The sequence below is a fragment of the Danio rerio genome, chromosome 5 (genome assembly GCF_049306965.1).
Source record: "Danio rerio strain Tuebingen ecotype United States chromosome 5, GRCz12tu, whole genome shotgun sequence".
Classification (NCBI taxonomy): Eukaryota; Metazoa; Chordata; class Actinopteri; order Cypriniformes; family Danionidae; genus Danio; species Danio rerio.
Genome location: NC_133180.1, coordinates 21677521 through 21696857, shown reverse-complemented (window position 1 = coordinate 21696857; position 19337 = coordinate 21677521). Strand labels below are relative to the sequence as shown.

Sequence of the window (19337 nt, the reverse complement as noted above, 5' to 3'; positions counted from 1 at the left end):
TTTTTTTGTCTTTAGTAGAACATTGAAGATGTTTTTCCCCTGAAACTGGTTCTTTGTAACATCCAATTAAACAGTTACTGGCATTGGGGAAGTGAATTAAATCATAAAGGTAAAACAAAATCAATACCTTTGGTAACTCGCAATACATTTCCATGGTTTTGATTAAATTGTCAGTGCAAAGCTGCACGACATTACTAACTTCAGTCTGCAGCCTCGTGCACATATCATTATGCAGTAGTACGCTTGTGCTCCAGACTGTCATCAATGTGCTGAGGACATTTTTAATTTATTTTTTCACTTTCAGAATGTCACTAGCTTTATTTTCTGAATCACAGAGGATCAGCTGAAAATCTTTTTAATGTTCTACTGAAGAGAAAAGTCAGGGTGCATAAATACATTTTTGTATTTGGGTAAACAACCTTGCCTTTAACATATTTGCCTGCATTTGGGGTAGATAAAACGCAAATTATGCAGTAAATGTCAGTGTATTTAACAGAGTTCTCTAGCAGCCAAAGAGCATGGAAATACAGTTATTCAACTATAAATAAAAATAGTTTCCCTATATATAAACCTGTATCGGCAATTCTGCAACCTCAAAAACATGAAAATGTTAAAATAGCATGCGCATTACAAAATCAATCTCACAGTCATAAGAGTGTGGAAATATAAGGTGTTATCAAACACCATAACAAGCTCTATCCGGTCACGGTGCCCGCGATACCACTGAAAGATGAGACGAAACCAAGGTTTTATTTCCGTCAGTGACTGTGTGTGTGTGTGTGTGTGTGTGTGTGTGTGTGTGTGGGAGATATTTAGGAGAATGATATAACGACGACGGCTGCGATGCCATTGAGGAATCTGTGGAATCTTCCACAAGAGCCAGAGTAATTTGATTCATGAAAGAGGATTTTCAGATCTGAACTGCACTTAACACTTATTGGAGTGTTCGCAGACACACAAACTCATACACATGCCTACCTGATTTCGTCGTCACCTCACAACCCACCTCTGTGACTCACACCTGATATCTGTGTGTGTGTGTGTGTGTGTGTATGTATGTGTGCATGTGTTTGAGCGGAGAAATAGTTGAGCAGGGAATGTGACTCTGGTTCCAAGAATAGCCGTGAGTCTGAAACCCTGGAAACTCTGAGACAAAAATAGCAGCACAGCGCTCCTCTCATCGCCTAGCAACAGGCTCCCCCACGTCCTCTCCAGCCATTTTAAAACATTTCTTCTGTCCTTTTCAAGATTACCTCACTCTCCTTCTCTCTTTCCTTCACCTTTAGACTCCGTCTCCAAAGATCACGCTGAGCTGCTCCTAATTTAGTCTCTGTCACTACTTTTGAAATTAACTCGAGCTGACTTCCTTACGTTGCTTCTAAATCTTTGCAAGACCACCGGTTATGTAATTCTGCTTTAGAATTGGAAACATTTTTATTTTTTTAATACGGCAGTTGCCACATTTCATGTTTTTTATTTTATTTTTTTTCAAGAAAAGCAGTTCTGAGAACATTCTGTGCTTAATATAACTCGTTATTGGTTGCCCTTTTTTAGGACAAAAAAAGTATCACTGAACCACACAGACTCTGCTTGCTTCCACTCTCAGCATCCCTGCCTGTTCTTGCACATTATTCCTCATTTCTGTAGCACCTACGTTGTTTTTCCTTCTCCAGGTTGAGGGCGAGATTGAATGCTAACTGTCATATATCACAAACAAGTGACCCTGATCAGTTAACTTTGCTTACACTGATCGTTTCTCAAGTGCACCTGAGCTAGCACTTTATTTCTACCAGAAGCATGTGCCTCTATCCTTTTTCCACGTTCCTTCACTTAACCCACTATCCTTCCTTGTTCCTCTTCCTTCAAATTTCCTGTTGTATAGAAGAGTCTTCAATTCTCGTCTTCCTCTGAACCCCAAACCTTCACATGCAGTCCAGAGTTGTTCTTCAAGTCTTTGACTGGTGTTTACACCGCTCTGGCTGCATCCGGCATTCTCTTTCTGCTCCTCCTTTATCTTCACCCCAGATGAACATGGTTATCAAACAAGCCAGCATCTTTTTATATATCGTCTCACAGTTTCATCCATTTCTCTCACTTCTCTCCCTCTCTAGAAGCGGAAGTCGAGCTCTACCATTCAGTACATGGTGAGAATCCTGTTTCATTTACACTATTCACTCTTGCATAACTTCCCTGGAAAGTCGTACTTGAAGTTCTGCATTTCTGTGCGACATAATGAAATGATGGTCAGTATAATAAAAAGTTTGCTTGTAATTGAATATTTAAATTTATATTCAATTAAAAAGGATTTTTAAATGGATAGTTCACCCAAAACTGAACATTTACTCATTATTTACTCACCCTCAAGTGGTTACAAACCTTTTGAGTTTCTTTATTCTGTTAAACACAAAAGAAGATATTTTGAAGAAACCTGCCATTGACTTCCATAATAGGACAAACAACTACATCGGAAGCCAATGGTTCTAGGAAAGAAACTCATAAAGGTTTGAAACAAGTAAAAGGTGAGTAAATGATGACAGGATATACTAGAACAACTTAAAATAGCAACTATCCATTTTAAGGCAATGGTAGAAAATGTACTTAGGGATAAGTTCTTTACTTATAGGTGAAAGGATATTTGAAAATAGCAATACAGATATTTACTAATAGTCCCTTTTCACATTTACGGGTTTCTAAGTAGTGGAAGGCGTCTTAGTTGGGTAAACTTAGAGCGCAGTGAATCAGAGAGTACAACAAATAATTTACAATCCTATTTTCTGAAATAATAAAAAAAAACCTTACGATAATGTTATCAAGACTTTCAGAAAAAGGAAAAAAATTGTGTGAGACAGATGATGAGAGATGATGATAGAATGACCTAAAATTTACTCTCCGCTCTATAGACGCTGCATTAGAAACACATGCATAAACGGTAGTTCATTTTTTGTAATTTTATGCAAAGAGGATATAATGCATTATTTAATGCATATAAATGTTTGTACGTTAAATACCTAAATATTAAAAACAGTTTTACTGATATAAAACTATGATGACTGTTAAATGCTTCACAACAGTCTAGTGAACAGAGTCCATATACAGTAAATGTTGATATGTTTGCTCCGTCTGCACTTTTGGACTCTTATCACTTTTCCTTTATACAATAGATTGCTTTAAAGCAAGAAGCTTGATTATATTCATTATTAAACATAAATAATAATACAATGTGATTGTCACTTTTAGATTAGAATTTCCAATTCAACACTAACAAGCAGCTTTCGAGTGTTTTTTGTTGTTGTTTTTACTCAAGTCTGATTTCTGCTTGAGAAGTAGAAATGAGCAGAAGAAAACTTCCACGTCGAAAAAGATGGAGCCTCAAGAGCACGTCTGTCTTTTCCGAAGTGGTTACAATAGCAAGCTGTTTTAAATTCTCCAAACTTATTTTTGCTTGATTTTGATTGGTCAGTTTGTTCTACAATTTAACTTGAAGTATAATGGGTTTTTAATAGGCATTATTATTGTTTTCATTTTTGGTGTGATCATGTCTTAAAGAAATAGTTCACCCAAAAGAAAATCCTCACTATTTAATGTACTTTATTTACAAAAACTTGTTGACTTTCTTTTTAACTGTTGAACACAAAATGATATATTTTGAAGAATGTTGGGAAATGGTAACCATTGTCATTCATTGTAGAAAAAAAACAAATACTCTGAAAGTGATGGATACTGGTTTTCAATATTTTTCATAATATCTTGTGTGTTAAACATAAGAAACTGAAACAGATTTATGACTAGTCTGGACTTTTTCAGATACAATTTCAGTTATACTGTCCCCTAAATGGAAATAAAGCAGAGATTGGTTGATTGCAACCTCTGAATCTATAACAAGTTTTGTTGCTGTTTAGGTCTGGCGTCTTAAGTCCACTTAGATCCTGTAAATTTGACCATCTTTTTTTGTATAATGTGTTTATTTCCCAACACTTTATTCCTATTCTCTACTGTCTGAATTCTGAATGAATCTGACCAACTCCCATGGACAACATGGACTGCCTTGGTCCTATTCAGATGCATTTTGCTTAATACTAACCTTCTTGGAAGCATTCTTGAAGAGGTGCCTTTGTTCATACACAGGTAGGCATACGAATGAACATGCTGCATAATGCCCTCTGTTTCCTGTTTCTACATTTGAAGGTCTGAAGATCTTATTTGTGTACATTCATCAATCCCTTATTTAGTATCTAGCGAATACATCTACCACTATCTACTGGGTTACAGAATACAGAATTGATTTCTGGATTCTTGGTGCTCAGTAAATTGTTTTATTTTATTCTTTGTTGTTCCCAGAGAGATGCAGTCAAGTCCTCCAAGACTTTAAGATCCACATACAGAGCAAGACATTACCCAAAACCCAGACCAAGAATACAATACAAGAGCCATCTCTAAGACAAGTGCAGACCTTTTGGTCCAAAAACAAAGCAGTGCATTTTAATCAGCCAAGACCCAATTATTTAATAATTGGTCAAATCACAGAGCTACATTATGGACTCTGTCAATGTTTGTTGCTACAGTAGTTTCAGCCTGTTGCATGTATCATTCTGCACCGCTTTGTTTAAATAGCAAATGCAGTTGCACCCATGGGCATGCTGTTCTGAACAGGTGTATTAAGGCGCATCGTTGGTGTGTTGATATTTTGAGGAAACAAAAATGGACCGCACCATTGACCAACTAAAAGTTTGTCTAAAGTAGACCTGGATCGACCTGAAGAGGGTCTAAATAGCTAAATGTTTTTTTTAAAGAGCTTGTTAGTGTTATTTGTCTAAAATGCACTTACACATAGCTTATTACACACACAGGGACACACAGTCATCTTTAAATATGAAAAATGTTTTTTTTTTATTCCGTTTTCCAATTACAAAGTCTGTTGGGTACATGGCAAATCCCCTACGGTGCAACCACAACTTGCTCTTAAAGAGAATGGTAGATTCTGGCTTCCTCAGTTTGGTAGACTTTGAATGGTTTAATGCACAAGCCGAAAACACAACCATAACTCATTATTAAAATTAGCACAACCCTTTTGGACTATGCTATAAGGCTCTGTAACACTGTTAGACCATATAGATCCATGACTTACTGCAATATTTTTGAGAATTGAATTCTGCTAGCCCCCAAGTGGTCCAGTTACCAGGAACAGTATGAAATTTGAAAGTGTGTGTCCATTCTGCCAGTTTGTGATGCGCTTGTGTAAATGGGTTTATATTCTGTTTGTAAATGCAGAAGTTGTGAGCTGCTGTTCATTCGTCTCTCTTGGTCATACTAATGACACTTCTCATATGAGTGCCCAAGCTGTGCGAGGGAAAGTGGCCTGTTAGCTGCCTCAATACCATCACAGGCTCATAGACGTGAGACCTGAGGGACCCTGAATACAAATAAACACCCATAGCTAATCCTCCTCTGCATGTAATGTGGCTAATTGGGTTAATGGATTAGTTTAGGAAGCCTAATTGGTGAAAAGCATTTTATGGACTTTTATAATGACCCTCCCTTCTCTCTTGCTGCTAGAGAACATTGTGTTTTAACGAATAGCGTTGTTTTTGTGTGAATAAGCAGTTGGCATTACGTCAGTCATTTACCTTAAAATAGATAATGAGTCCTACCGCATGTGTTTGTTTGTGTGTGTGAGTGCACATGTGCATGCCGATCTTTCCCTCGTTCTTCTTTAACCTAACCTTTACTTAACCGAATGTGTGTTGTGTTTCCCTGCACAGCCCCAGACAAACAGCACCAAAAACAGCATAGTCACCAGTCCCAAGGGAAACCTCCCCTCTCCTGCACTGGTATTTACCTCTCTAATCCTTTTCGTTTCTTCCACTCCATTCCTTTCCCTCTACCTTCTTTGTCTCTGACTGAACCTGCATTTTTTAGTACATCTTAAATGCATTTTAGTTTTCTTATGTTTTTTATTGCATATAGGAGCCGTTAAAGACCTTTATTACAAGGGTCCTGTTATGCTTTTTTAATAAGATGTAATATTTTAAGGTGTAGGCCTGTATGATTAATCGAAATGAAATCTAGATCGCAATTCATTAAAAGCTGCGATTCTCATGCACATCCTGTCAGTTAACTGTGATCAACAGTAAATCTTCTCTGAAGGATGTTACCATGCAGAAACTGGAAATCAAACAGAGCTGAGGGTTTTATCTCTTGATTGAATGAGACTAATGAACACAACTATGTAATCATCTCACAGAATCGACAGAAGTTATGTGGAGAGATTGGAGTAAAAACAAGTGTAGTGAATTCACATGCTTTCAGGTCTTGCAGAAACACATCCATAGTTCACTGAGAAGCGGTGCAAACAGCTGTCAAATTGCAGATTATCTTGTGGATTTATTATTATTTATTATTATTATTTGTGGATTTATTGTTTGAAAGCAGGTGATGGAGATTTAATACAGTTTACTTAGCCAGCTTTACTGCCAAAATGCACATGAAAATCACTTTGGATTAATTGTGCAGCCTACTAAGGAGTCTGTGTCTGTAAAGTTTGCAAAGGAGTCTGCAAAATACCTCACTCACCATTTTAGTAAGCCATACTAGAAATGACTATTTTTAGGGTTCAAGCATAAATATGCTGTTTTTTATGTTTGTGCACCAAAAAATGCTGCTTCCCCACCACCCCCAACCCCCATTTTTTCTAGAGGAGGGTGAAGATTTTACAGCTTGTGCATTAAGGCTGATTTATACTTCTGCAATCATCACATGAGTATGATCCGGCGCAGCCTTCGTGCGGTCACATAGCCCACATTGTGGCTGACATGCACCTCTCAAAAAATGTAACTACATCTCGCAACAAAGCATAATGCAAGGACTGATTGGTCGGCTTGTAGCCCTGACGAGTGAGGGTGGGACCGATCCGCGTGAACCGGTTTGAACCATTGTTTACAAGTGTTGAGTCCCGTGAAGGAGCCCAAGATGGAAAGTTTTGTTTTGTGTTTACCTGATAATTAAAGTTATTGCACTTCCACTGTTCTTACCTCTGAATGAGTGAGTTTTAGCTACTTGTACTTTAAAGGTTCAGAAAAAAAAAATCATGAAGAAACACTGAAGAACATAACCTTACTGCTAGCTAGCATTTCTGAAGAACAAACAGCACATAGAAGTATAAATGCACTGCAACGTGCAAGGCATGTGCTGTGGGTCACGCCGATCACTTGATGCAGAAGTATAAACCAGCCTTTAGTTACTCAGGTATCAACAAGCTAAATATCTGGATGCCTTTTAAAGCTTTTTTTAGTTTAAACTGCTGAAATACAATTTTCGTAGCATACTGTATAGTCATGAAGAATGCACATACAGTAAACAATTAGCTATCAGATATGCAGTATGTATTAAACTAGGTTCAGTTTTGTGTCAGCTGTCAAATACACCCAAGGTCAAAATCTCACAAAAAACACAAAATTGAACAGGAAAAGTTGGTTATGTCTCTGAATTTAAACAGCTGGGGAAAAGTCAGCCCTTAAAGGGTTCTTACAGTTTTCTGAGTGCAGTGGTAAGAAATGTTGCTTTGTTTACTGAGATCTTTAATTGTGTTTACTTGCATAGACCCACTGAGCATAGTATAGATGTCAATTGAGTGTAGTGTTGTGAGCAGTGCAGCTTACTTCAGGATTTTTGTGTTTGTGTGCCCATTTTAAAGAAAATAGTCATAGTTTTGACCTCTTAATAATCTCTTTGTATTTATTAGATAGTGGTTTTTAATAAAGGTTTGTCAGAATAACAAATATTTTCATTGACTGTGATTACATTTAATGTAATGTGTATTAATATAGTGCAATCATAAGGGGGGTCCAGTGCACCAGTGTGCAGCATCCACTTGGATCATGCGACGGCAGCCACAGGACAATGGCGCCAGTGCGCTCACCACACACCAGCTATATGGGGAATTGGAGGGACAGTGATGAAGCCAATTCGGTGGATGGGGATGATTGGAAGGCAGAGATGGGTGAGGGCCAATGGAGGGAATTTGGCCAGGACACAGGAGTTACACCCATGCTCTTTATGAGAAGTGCCATGGGATTTTTAATGACCACAGATAGTCAGGACCTCGGTTTAGCCTCTGATCCGAAAGACAGCTCTCACTGACAGTATAGTGTCCCCTTCACTTTACTGGGGCATTAGGATATACACAGACCAGTGTTTGAGTCCCCCCTGCTGGCCTCACTGAAGGCTGATTTATGCTTCTGCGTCAAACGCCGGCATATGCTACGGCGCTGACGCATAGCCCTTCGCTGTCGTCGTCGCTGACGTGCACCTCTCAAAAAATGTAACTACACGTCGCAACGACGCATAGCGGAAGCTCGTGATTGGTCGCCTTGGTAGCGCTGATGAGTCTGGGCGGGACCGAGAGCCGCGTGAATGATGCGAGCCTGATGGAGCGATTGTTTACAAGTGTGGAGTCCCGCGAAGGAGCTCCGGATGGAAAGTTTTGTTTTGTGTTTAACTCATAGTTAAAGTTGTTGCATGTCCGCCGGTTCCTGCCTCAAAATGAGCGAGTTTGAGCCACTTGTACATCCCGGAAAAGCAAATGTTCAGGAAAAGCAAAACAGCAGCGAAGAAACTCGACACAGAGAACCATTTACACCTCACTGCCAACTAGCGTTTCGGAAATGTTAATGCAGACCAACAGAGACAGCATGCAGAAGTAGAAATGCACAGCTACGCCCGTTGCATGCGCCGTGGGTTACGCCGATCACTTGACGCAGAAGTATAAACCAGGCTTAACACCACTTCCAGCAGCAACCTAGTTTTCCCATATGCTCTGGTACTGATCAAGCCCAGCCCTGCTTAACCGGTCTTGGGCTGCAGGGTGGTATGTCTGTGGCAAAAAAAAAAAAAAGATTTTTTTTTTTTTACCAAATATTGGCTTCTTAACTCTTCTAATGTAAGCTAAAACCTTGCAGTGATCACTTTTGTGATTTCAGTCCTATATGTTTGATGCATTAGCCCATGAACCCAGTTAAGCTGTATTTATTCAGTTGCGTCTGTCATTCTGATAGATTACTGTACACTCCAGTAACTAATTTATGAGGTTGTTTATTTGATTGCACAATGCCAGTTTGCCTTTCAGTGTCTGCTTTGATCAGAAGGCTGTTTATTGTGAGCAGCTGGCAGGAAAATTAATGAAACAATGTGTTATTATGCCAGGGTGGTGGGTACATGTGTGACGCAATAATTCAAGATTTAATGACAAGCTAGAGTGACATCGATAGACAGGCGGTCTGTGTTCTGTGGTGAATTTAGTGGATTTCTGTGGTCTGTTAAAGCTCAGTAAAGAGGCTCTAGAGTGAGCCAGAGGAATAAAGGAAGCTCCTAATGGAAGCATGACATGTGTTTCAACATATAGAGCTATTGCAACATGTGGTCCAATACATCAGAATATTTTAGGACCCCTCATAGTTGCCCTTTAATGCTGCCAGTGTAGAGTTTGTGTTCTACGCAAGTGTGTGTGGTGTTTTATGTTGCAGATATAGTTACTCAACCTTGAAGTGAAGCGAGGAGGTGTTTATGGTCAGTAAAGTCTCTAGCCTTAGTGCTTTGTTTCATAGCTTCCCCTTCAGCTTTACTATTAACTGAACAGTTACGTAGACCTAAATGATATTTGTCATTAGTAGCCATGACAGTATTTGATATTTATGTCTTAGTTGTAATGATTTTACAGGAGCCATTATTTTCTTAGAACCAAGTTCTTAAAATACATATAGCATGATTGCAGTTCAATAAATTAAGACCTTTTATCTAACCATATACATTTTATATTAAACACCACAGCAGACATTTATCTCTACTTTTGTTGATTTTATATTGTGAAATTGTCACTAAAATATATATTTAAGGGTGCTATAGAAAACATTGATTCAATATGTTCAATTATTTTATATTTACATGATAGATTCACATAGTATGATGCTTAGGTAAGCTCAAATATTCTCTTGATACAGTTTTATTTGCTTATTTACAACCAGAGGAATTACCCCTAGAATGATAAGCTTGGTTTTGACCATATTTGGAACACTCATGAATATTAATGAGCTCAGTTCTGCAGCTTTGCAGCTTGTCAGTACCTGACACTTGCGTGCACACAGACGCACATAGAGCATGATGTGCTCTAAAATGCACATATGCAAATTAGTAATACTTCAGTTGTCAAAAAAATATTTCAGCAAGCGCAGTAGATGCCTTGTCAACTGACAATCAACAAACTGTAGTGGCGATGACATTCACATTAGGAGTGAGTGAGCTATCTTTAGGCAACTAAGTCTACTCATTCATTACTGCTATGGGTTGTGAATAAAATATAAGGTAGATTATAATAATTTCTAAGAAGAGCAACTGACAGAGTTGTATTTTATTGTTTTAAAAGGCACCTATTTAATCCCTTTTTAAGATTTAAGATGAGTATTTTGTGTCTCCAGAATGTGTCCGCTCAAAACACCCATTCGATTATTTCCTTTACCTTTTAGAACATTGGGTTTTCTTCTCTGAACACACTAGCTGTTTTTGTTGCCTGGGCCCTAAAGGCTAGTTTTCCCGGCCCACTGCTCCCACGTGCCTGTCAGAGTGTCCCTCAATCTCCACCTTTGCTGTGTTAGATAAACAGTACAGTGCCAGACAAGAAGAAAGCAGATCTCAAGTAACGTTTGTGAGAAATACTACAGTAAGGACTTCCCCAATGATTATTTGATGTATTTGTGGTAGAGTTAATTTAAGCCTTTCTGCAATGATTAGTCATACACAATGTCCTTACAAAGTTCACTCACACACACACAAAAGTTCATTGGCATCTTTTCATTCAGGAAAAATCACCGTAAGAGCTGAGTCATATAAAACAATGCATGAATGTGCACTAAACACTTATAGTCAGCAGTTTACATTCGTCTGTTGTCTTATTACAAACACATTCCCCAAAGTTTGCAATATACATGTTAAACTAACAAATGATACATTTAAACAGACCTCTCTGCAGACGCACTGAATACATTTATAATCTGTATATCCTGCATCTTGGGTTCTGACAAGCTGTGAACAGATGAGATGTATATCTGCCTGTTTTACAGAAAGCTCATTTACTCTTTATGCATCTACCATATTCAAAATAAGAGTCCCAAAGGCATAAAATCTTAGATAAACGTATAAATAAGCGAAAAACAATTGATACTAATATACGCTCACACTGTGCTTTATTACTACTGAACATCATGATCAGGCTGTTTATATCCATGCCATAATCTCAGATGGCCAGACGGTGATTCATCTTTTATAAATAATGAAAATATGGGTGTCTGGGAAGCAGCAAGTCCAGAGACTGGAGTGTACACCACGATTTTATAAAAGATTTGCTTTCATTTGTGATTAATTACTAGTCATAAATGGCTAATGAGAGTTTCTCAATTCAGCTGATTAGATACTTTGGACCCAGTTTTCTGTAAGTCACATCTTAACATTGGATAGGCTGTAGTGAACGCTTTTATAGCAATGGTCTCAAACTCAATTCCTGGAGGGCCGCATCTCTGCATAGTTTAGCTCCAGCAACCTCCAACTCACACCTGCTTAATAGTCTCTAGTGAACACCTTGATTAGTTGGAACAGCTGTGTTTGATTAGGGTTGGAGCAAAACTGTGCAAAGCTGCGGCCCTCCAGGAATCTAGTTTGAGACCTATTCTTTATTGGGACCCTATCAGTCAGTGTTCATTGTAACGTAAGCATGTTGCACAGGCAACGGTTGTCATGGCAGTGAAGACCTCATAATGATGGGGAATGCAGGCTGCTGATTGGACATTGAGGGAATGTTACTTCCTGCGAGAGAGAACTAGCCATTACAGATTCATGCGCTCTGATGTGCGTCTAGCTAGCAGCTTTCCGGACTTGACACGAACGGCATAAAATAAACATGTGATTTCAGAAGCTGCGATAACTACTCTATGCAAATCACGCTCTCTCAGGCGCAGTGTTTTTCCCTTTTTTATTTACATGGATATTCTTTGGAGTTCTTAGTTGGTGGTTTTGAAATATAAGCTTGCCATGTGCTGTCATTTGTAGGATGAAAACAGAATCAAACCTCTGTTGGTTTGATACATTTTATTTATTTTTATTTTTTTCTCCCTGGGTTGGCAATCACAAACACACATCCACCCACACACACACACACACACACACACACACACACACACACACACACACACACACACACACACACAGTCTCTCTCTTTCTCTTTTCTACTCATGTTTTTCCACCCCTCCTCCTCTGTCGCTCTGTAGGAGGCACAGACCACTGTCATCCATAATGCAGTGGATGGGATTAAGGTACCCACCACCATCATCTCGCCTTTCCTCTGTTTGATCTGCACCCCCACAATGCATTTCTGCCGGTGTGACTACAGACGATGACATCATCCGAGCTTGTGCATGCGTGCCCCCTTTTGAAGTTTAACGCGAACTGGTGTTTGACTGATAACAAATTGCAGCTTTTAACCAAACGTGACATGCAAATGAGTACGTGTTGGTTAATGAAATGCATGTGGCGTTGAAGTGTTAGAAGCGTGTGGTGGTTTGAGTTGAATTGACGGTCTTGAGTAGTGATTTTTATTCATGATCGTGAGGATGGGAAATGGCTCTCGACACATCAGATGTTTGCAACATGAAGCTGAGGAGCAACAGTTGGAAATCTGTGTCATGATAAGAATATTAAAGCTGCTGTCTCAGATCTCAGCGCTTCAGCTGTGTGACGTAGAGACCTCTTGTGGTGGACGCTGAAAGTGAAGCTTGCCAAAACAAGGTCTTTCCATATCAGGGGTGCTCTGACTTTTTCGTATGAAGGGCCAAAAACAAAATATCATTGATAGCTGTATGCCGAAGGTAAATATAGCAAACTACAGTACAGTATATTACATTAAAGTTGCCATGGCTAATTTCCTAAGTTCTTTAATAATATTGCAAAACAAATAGGAAACATTACTTTAAATGGTATTAACTAATTCAGTATAATTTTTTAAATGATAAATCATTTCAATAAAAACATAATCACATTTATAACATAGATGAGTTCAATGCTGAATACACTAGTCAAGCAGAATCTGCCTTTGACTTGATTTGCTCACCAAAGTCTCTGGGTTATTAGGTGGCAGTATCAGGGTGTCAGCGAGGTCTTAAATTTCAAAACTAAATTTTATGCCTTAAAGTCTTAAATTCACTGAAATATTGCATAGGTCTTAATTTCCCCATGTCTAGTTAGGGCTGACACCTAATCACCAATAATCCATCTCAAAACTTTTTACATATATATTAAAGTTTTTTTTGTTTTTTTCAAAGAAATGCAATTCACAACAGCTGTTAGACCTTTGTACAGCATTTTTTTTCCAAATTAAATTCCCTAATCATGGAAAGAAAACTAATGCAAGGCATTTCTTTACATGATCTTCCATTAATACAAAAACTATTTAAAGAAGTAACCAGGTCATTAGAAAAAATCTTTAATGTTTAGCCCTCTATAAGTCTAAAATTTCATTCATAATGATCTTAAAAGGGTCTTAGTCTTAAATTTGATTTTAAGAAACCGTGCAGTATGTACATTTAAACTAAATCTGATTCATTTACATAACTTAGTTAAAACATTTACTTTCAGCAATAAACAAACAAATAAAAAAGGGTTACATTAAATTTGCATTGACATTCTCAAAGCCATCCTCATCGTTCTCCCTCTCTTCTCGGATGGGATGGCAGACCAAATTAAAGGTTAACATGGGCCAAATTTGGCCCCCAGGTCCTAGTTTGGACATCTCTGCTCTAGATTGTATTAGTTAACATTTTTGTAATGTTTTTTTTTTTTTTTTTTGTCCTGTTAATGGAAGAGAAATAACAAACAAAATCATATAGTAATGTGGTGTCTGTAATTGGATGTACTGAATAGAAACAAATCTGTGTATTTATTTCTGTATCAACTAAAACATTATCTGTCATTTTTAAAAATGTATTATTTACTTAGTTTGTAAAAATATTGAAAATACTTTTGCACATATTTTTTTTTAGATTATGCGGAACCCTTTAACTGCCCCACTGAGGAAAAAATGCAATAGAAAGAATATTTTGGATTGCACTCCTAATGTTCCTAGTTAACACAATCAATGCATTTTTTAACACATCCCATAATTTCTAAAATGTCAGCCACTACCAAATGGTTTATGTTGGTTTATGGTAAAAAAAAACCTAAATTAATAGATATGCTATGAAAATATAAAGTGTAAGACTAATTTATTTCAAAACATAATCTAAATAAAACATTTTTGAATACTAAATCATCTTTATTTTTTGAAGTATGTCATAAAATTATTCAAATTCTCAATTAATAGGATGATGGGGTTAAAATTTAATTAAAAAAAGGTTAAGTGGGATTCTTCTAAAACAGTGCAAAATAACAGGTCTTGACAATGTTTGTAATGTGTATTTATTAACTTTTATTCTTTTGAAATGTATATTTTATTCTATTATGTGATTAAGTGATTAGTTTGTGGATTTGAAGTGTTCAAATTTAGTTGTACCTGCCCGCTGCATATAACAATATTTTTATTTAATTACAGGCACCTTTTAAGTAAAACTCTTTTATTTAAATGCTTTAAATTCATGGTAAAATGCATTTAGAGTTATTCAGTGTTTAATGGGCAGTCATTTGCTGATTATCTTTTTTTTTTTTTTTTTTTTTTGCAAGGAGCTTGTGAGTGGAACTAAACTAAAAGAGGCATCTTTGAAGATTAACAGTGACTTATTCTAAATGATGTATAGACAATTCTTATCAATTTAACTATAAGTCAATATCAGGATTCCCACTTGGAATTTCTGCAATATCATGTAAATTTAAAAGACCTTTATGTTATTATGTAACTATTATATTTTCTTTTTTGTCCAAGTTATGTGATATCTGGGACTTTTGTTTTTCTTTTGTAATGAATCCTTATTTTTAACACGTTGTTTCACACATTTTGCCTGTTGTAATGACTTATTTTTTATTTTATTTCTTTTCCCACACATCAGCTGGCAATCACTTACATGTCAACTAAGGCAAACATTTCGACAAAATGGTCACAAAATGACCACTTTTAGACTAGTTTCACTCTTCTTTTAATTTATTTTCAAAACCTGGAGTAAATTTTCCATTGTTGCTCGTATGATGGCTGTTAAATTCATTAATAATGAAATTACAAATCAAACTATTTTAATAGTGTGAATATCACAAAACACCTTGTTTTTCAGTTCAGTATAGGCCATGAAAATTTAACTTTTTAGCCAAGAAACAGTCAAAGAGTTTAATATTTGACCAAGAGTGTGAACCCTGAATGTAAATGTATTAAATGATTATATGGAATTTCTGTTCAGATATTTTATTGAAGAAAGCCTGATATACTGTTTAAGTGGATGTAAAAAGTAAACAATCGTCAGCAGTAAAGCTTGTTTGATTTCTTGGGCCCAATTGCTGCTTGATAAAATGAGCAATCAGACCCGTGCCTGTCCACATTTCCACATCTGCCACTTTCTCTGTAGAGGTGCAGCATAGATGATGGAATGAGAGAACAAAAGCCTTTTCAGGAGCACCTAATAATATCGTCCCACATACTGATGGCCTATTTACAGCGGGATCGGTGTCCTTGGTGAACGCTAGCGTTACGCTGACAGGTGCAAATCCCGTTCCGGCTCTTCTATTGAGACATTAGCCTGTCAAAGTGTTCAATTGAGCAAGAAAGCAAATGTGGATGTGTTGTACTGTGGAAATGTCTACTGCCTCAAGGTGTTGTTGCAATGCAAACCCCTCAGCTCTGACTCTTTTCTCAATGCAGCATAACCTTCTGTGCCTTCTTGCTTAGTAAAACCATATATTAACTCTATTTGGGATATCTATCATGCAGAAAGGAACAATAAAAAATCTGCATAGGACAGAAGTATGCAGTATTTTTTAAATAATTTATTTAGGCCAGTTATACCAATACTTTTCTGTTCAGTAATGTTTAATTAGCACGTTTTCTTGTCTTTTAGTTGAAAACAAATTAAGAAATCTACATTTTGTTGGAATAACCTTGATTGTCATCACAACAACAAATGCAGCATTTATTATTTCAACCAATTGTCATTTTCTGAAAAAAAAAAAAGACGTTTATCTTAAAGGTGCAGTAGGTGCTCTGCCTAAATGTTAACTGGTTAGCATGATATCTTTCAAATACAATCCCTCCCCTACCATCCAAACCACACCTCCTGAAATCATGCGAACGCGGTCATTAAAGATGACAGAGACCCACCAGATCATGTCATTCGCCAGTTAGAAAACTTTATAGTACTTTATAATACTACAATTCTGAACGAAAAACTATTATATAGTATCTAGCATGTTTTCAGTTGTGTAGTTAGCAAGTAAAACTTGTCATAATGTGCAATGTTTCATGCATACAAGGATCGCTCTTCTCACTTTCTCGCACGCTGTCCTAAAGCGACTACTGTATGCTTGGCTGTGCATGAATTACACTTATTACTAAACCAAACTTACATGCTATTTCAGACAAAATTCAGAGTAGCATGGTAAAAAATATAGGAAGCACATCACAGGTTGTCAATGTTCAAACATAAAACAATGTGAATATAAAACCAACTTCACCTCAGTAATGCAGGCTAGGCAGAATAGTGCTTTTTACTGATGTTTTGTTGTTAGATTAAATAAAAATCTACATTATCGATGATGTAAAAGGTACTTTATGAAACTGAAAATAGTCACATCAATCTATCGCCAGAAGATTTTAGTGGCTGAGCAACACTTGTGCAAATAGCCCATTTGTAATAACACAATCTACATCAAATTTGCGTGACCAAAATACTTTTAAAACATACAGTAACATGACCCGTCTAATAGAAATACTTCAGCCATGGTGTCGTCCTTCCTCCAGCATGCAAAACTAACTCCAATATTGATTCAGGATTTTTAAAAGTTGATTCAGCATTTGTTTTTAGTGCTGTCACCTTTGTCCACGGGAACATGCATCCGCGGGTCTGCGTGAACAGCGGTGCACAGTTATACAAATCTACATTTACTGACTGGACTGACACAGTTTTAGTTTACTATAATCTTTTGTGTTATCCTGCCTTGACACAATCTACATTGTAAAAGCGCTATAGAAATAAAGATGAATTGAATTCAATTGACAGGCAGTTTGGGCTACTTATCAGAATTATGAGATTTATCGGCATTTTTCAGTCTTTTTTTTCAACATTTTTCAGTCTTATGCCTTATCCAGAATATAAAAATAGATCTAAATACATTTAGATCATTTACTTTAATCATTACTATTGGAATGTGAAGAGACTTTCAACCAGCACAAAAACAATATATGTTTCTAAAGACAATCACCTACTGCACCTTTAAGTTTGGAAGAAATATTATCAGACATTTGCACAATTAATCAAATATAATTTTTATTAAAATCCATGCCTAAAAATCCCAGTTCATCCAAAGAAACCGAAGATTTTACAAGCTTTTGTTAACAATACCAATACTCACTTACTATTGCTATTGCAAGTCTTGTGCAATATCTCATGTGTTCAATCATTTTATATGTGAAAAACATGCAATTCTTTTTCATATTTGCATAAACCAAATTGGACAAACACATGTGTTCCAAAATGGCATATTGTTCAACTGGAAAAAAAACAACACCTTTTTAAAATTTCTTAGTCTTTCAGAACATCTAAAAATGCTTGGTGAAGCCCATCAAATCACATATAACATCAAGAACATGAATTTACATAATGCAAAATAAATGTTATTCAGTATGCAGTGATAAAGTGTTGAAGGCCAAGAATGTGTTTTTCAAAGAATTCATTTCTTTGTGTAATATTATCATGTCTGTGAGGTGGGACGATAACCAGTATAACAAGCCTCTTCTAACAGTCATGCTGACATTGACGTGCATCAGTGAACAGATAATTGAGTGTGTGATTCCCCAGAGTTCTGCTGTTTACATCTTCATGTATGGCGTGTGGATGACAATGAGAGTAACGACTTTGGCAACGGTTGTTATTCTTTTAGCAAAAAATGTTAATATGTTGTGCTCTGTGTCTGAACATCACAGGAGTCGTCGGACAGCAGTAATGCCACAGTGGAGGATGAGGAAATGAAAGGTAAGACCTCATCTTTTGTATGGAACACGCACCACAGCATTGTTTTATAATTTAAGGTATTATGGGTCTGATCAATGGCTGCTAGAACGTTAAAAATGTGGTTAGAAATGTTAGCAGCACGCTAAATCACGCTAAAGTTTGCTGACACTTGCTTATTTTTGATAGCGTTATGCTAGCCATGTTAGAAATGTGTTAGTGTGTTAATGTATTTTAGCAGAAACATGTTAATTCATGCCAGCAAAATGTCAAACATCTTAAAAACGTGCTAGCAGCATGTTAATTGATGTTAGCAACACGTTAGAACATGAAAGTCATTTTAACATTATGATAATTAATGCTAGCAACATGTTAGAACATGAAATCCATGTGTTAAGTTTAGAAAAGTCTTCTCGATTCATACTAGCATCTTGCTGAAACATGTTAGCCATGAACTAAAACAGATTAGGAACATAAGATGTCAACAAGCTAAACATATTAGCCTTCAGCTTCTTAATAAAAAGCACAGGATTAAATCCTATTAAAAATAAAGCATCTTATTAGTACTGCCTTGCTAATCATAAAAGACCGCTTTCAAAAAAGTAATCAGTGGTGACCCCAACAGCTCTTTACATTAAAAGAGGCCGCAAAGATATGATTTTTAGAAATTATATATATGTTTAGAAATTTTATTATATATAGTTTACAATGTTATAGCTCAGAATAATGGCTGCTAGAACGTCTTGATGTTAAACCATGTTATATGGTTGGTAATGTTAGCAGCAAATGAATCTATACTGAAATCTGCTGACACTTGCTAATTTTTGATAGCATTGTGCTAACCATGTTAGTAATAATAATGGTAATGTATATAAGCAGCAACATGTTAATTCATGCCAGCAAAATGTCAAATGTCTTAGAACATGTTAGCAGTATGTTAATTAATGCTAGCAACATGTCAGAACATGATAGCCATGTGTTAAAACTTGTAAAAAGATTCATTACTTTAAAAAGATTCATGCTAATATCATGCTGAAAATGTTGGCCATGTACTAATGCAGATTAGGAAAATAAGATGTCAACGAGCTAAACATATTAGCCTTAAGCATCTAATACATGCTGAAAGGTTTTAGAAAACTTAAATAAATGTCTTCTGCAGT

At 36.6% G+C, this 19337-nt stretch overlaps 1 protein-coding gene across 50 annotated transcripts in view; it reads left to right on the top strand.

Annotated features, from left to right (window-relative positions):
• The window catches only part of camk2b1 (calcium/calmodulin-dependent protein kinase (CaM kinase) II beta 1), a 99803-nt gene that overhangs the window by 64972 nt on the left and 15494 nt on the right, over positions 1-19337 (top strand). For 11 of the 50 annotated variants that reach the window (NM_001271393.1, XM_009301339.5, XM_009301327.5 and 8 more), the window contains 2 exons: positions 5760-5828; positions 18153-18201. In NM_001271393.1, coding sequence (NP_001258322.1) covers positions 5760-5828; positions 18153-18201 — 118 coding nt within the window. Of the gene's footprint in view, positions 1-2111; positions 2145-5759; positions 5829-12309; positions 12355-18152; positions 18202-19337 lie in introns of all 50 variants that reach the window. The other 39 variants (XM_021476240.3, XM_021476227.3, XM_021476236.3 and 36 more) reach the window with 5 other exon arrangements.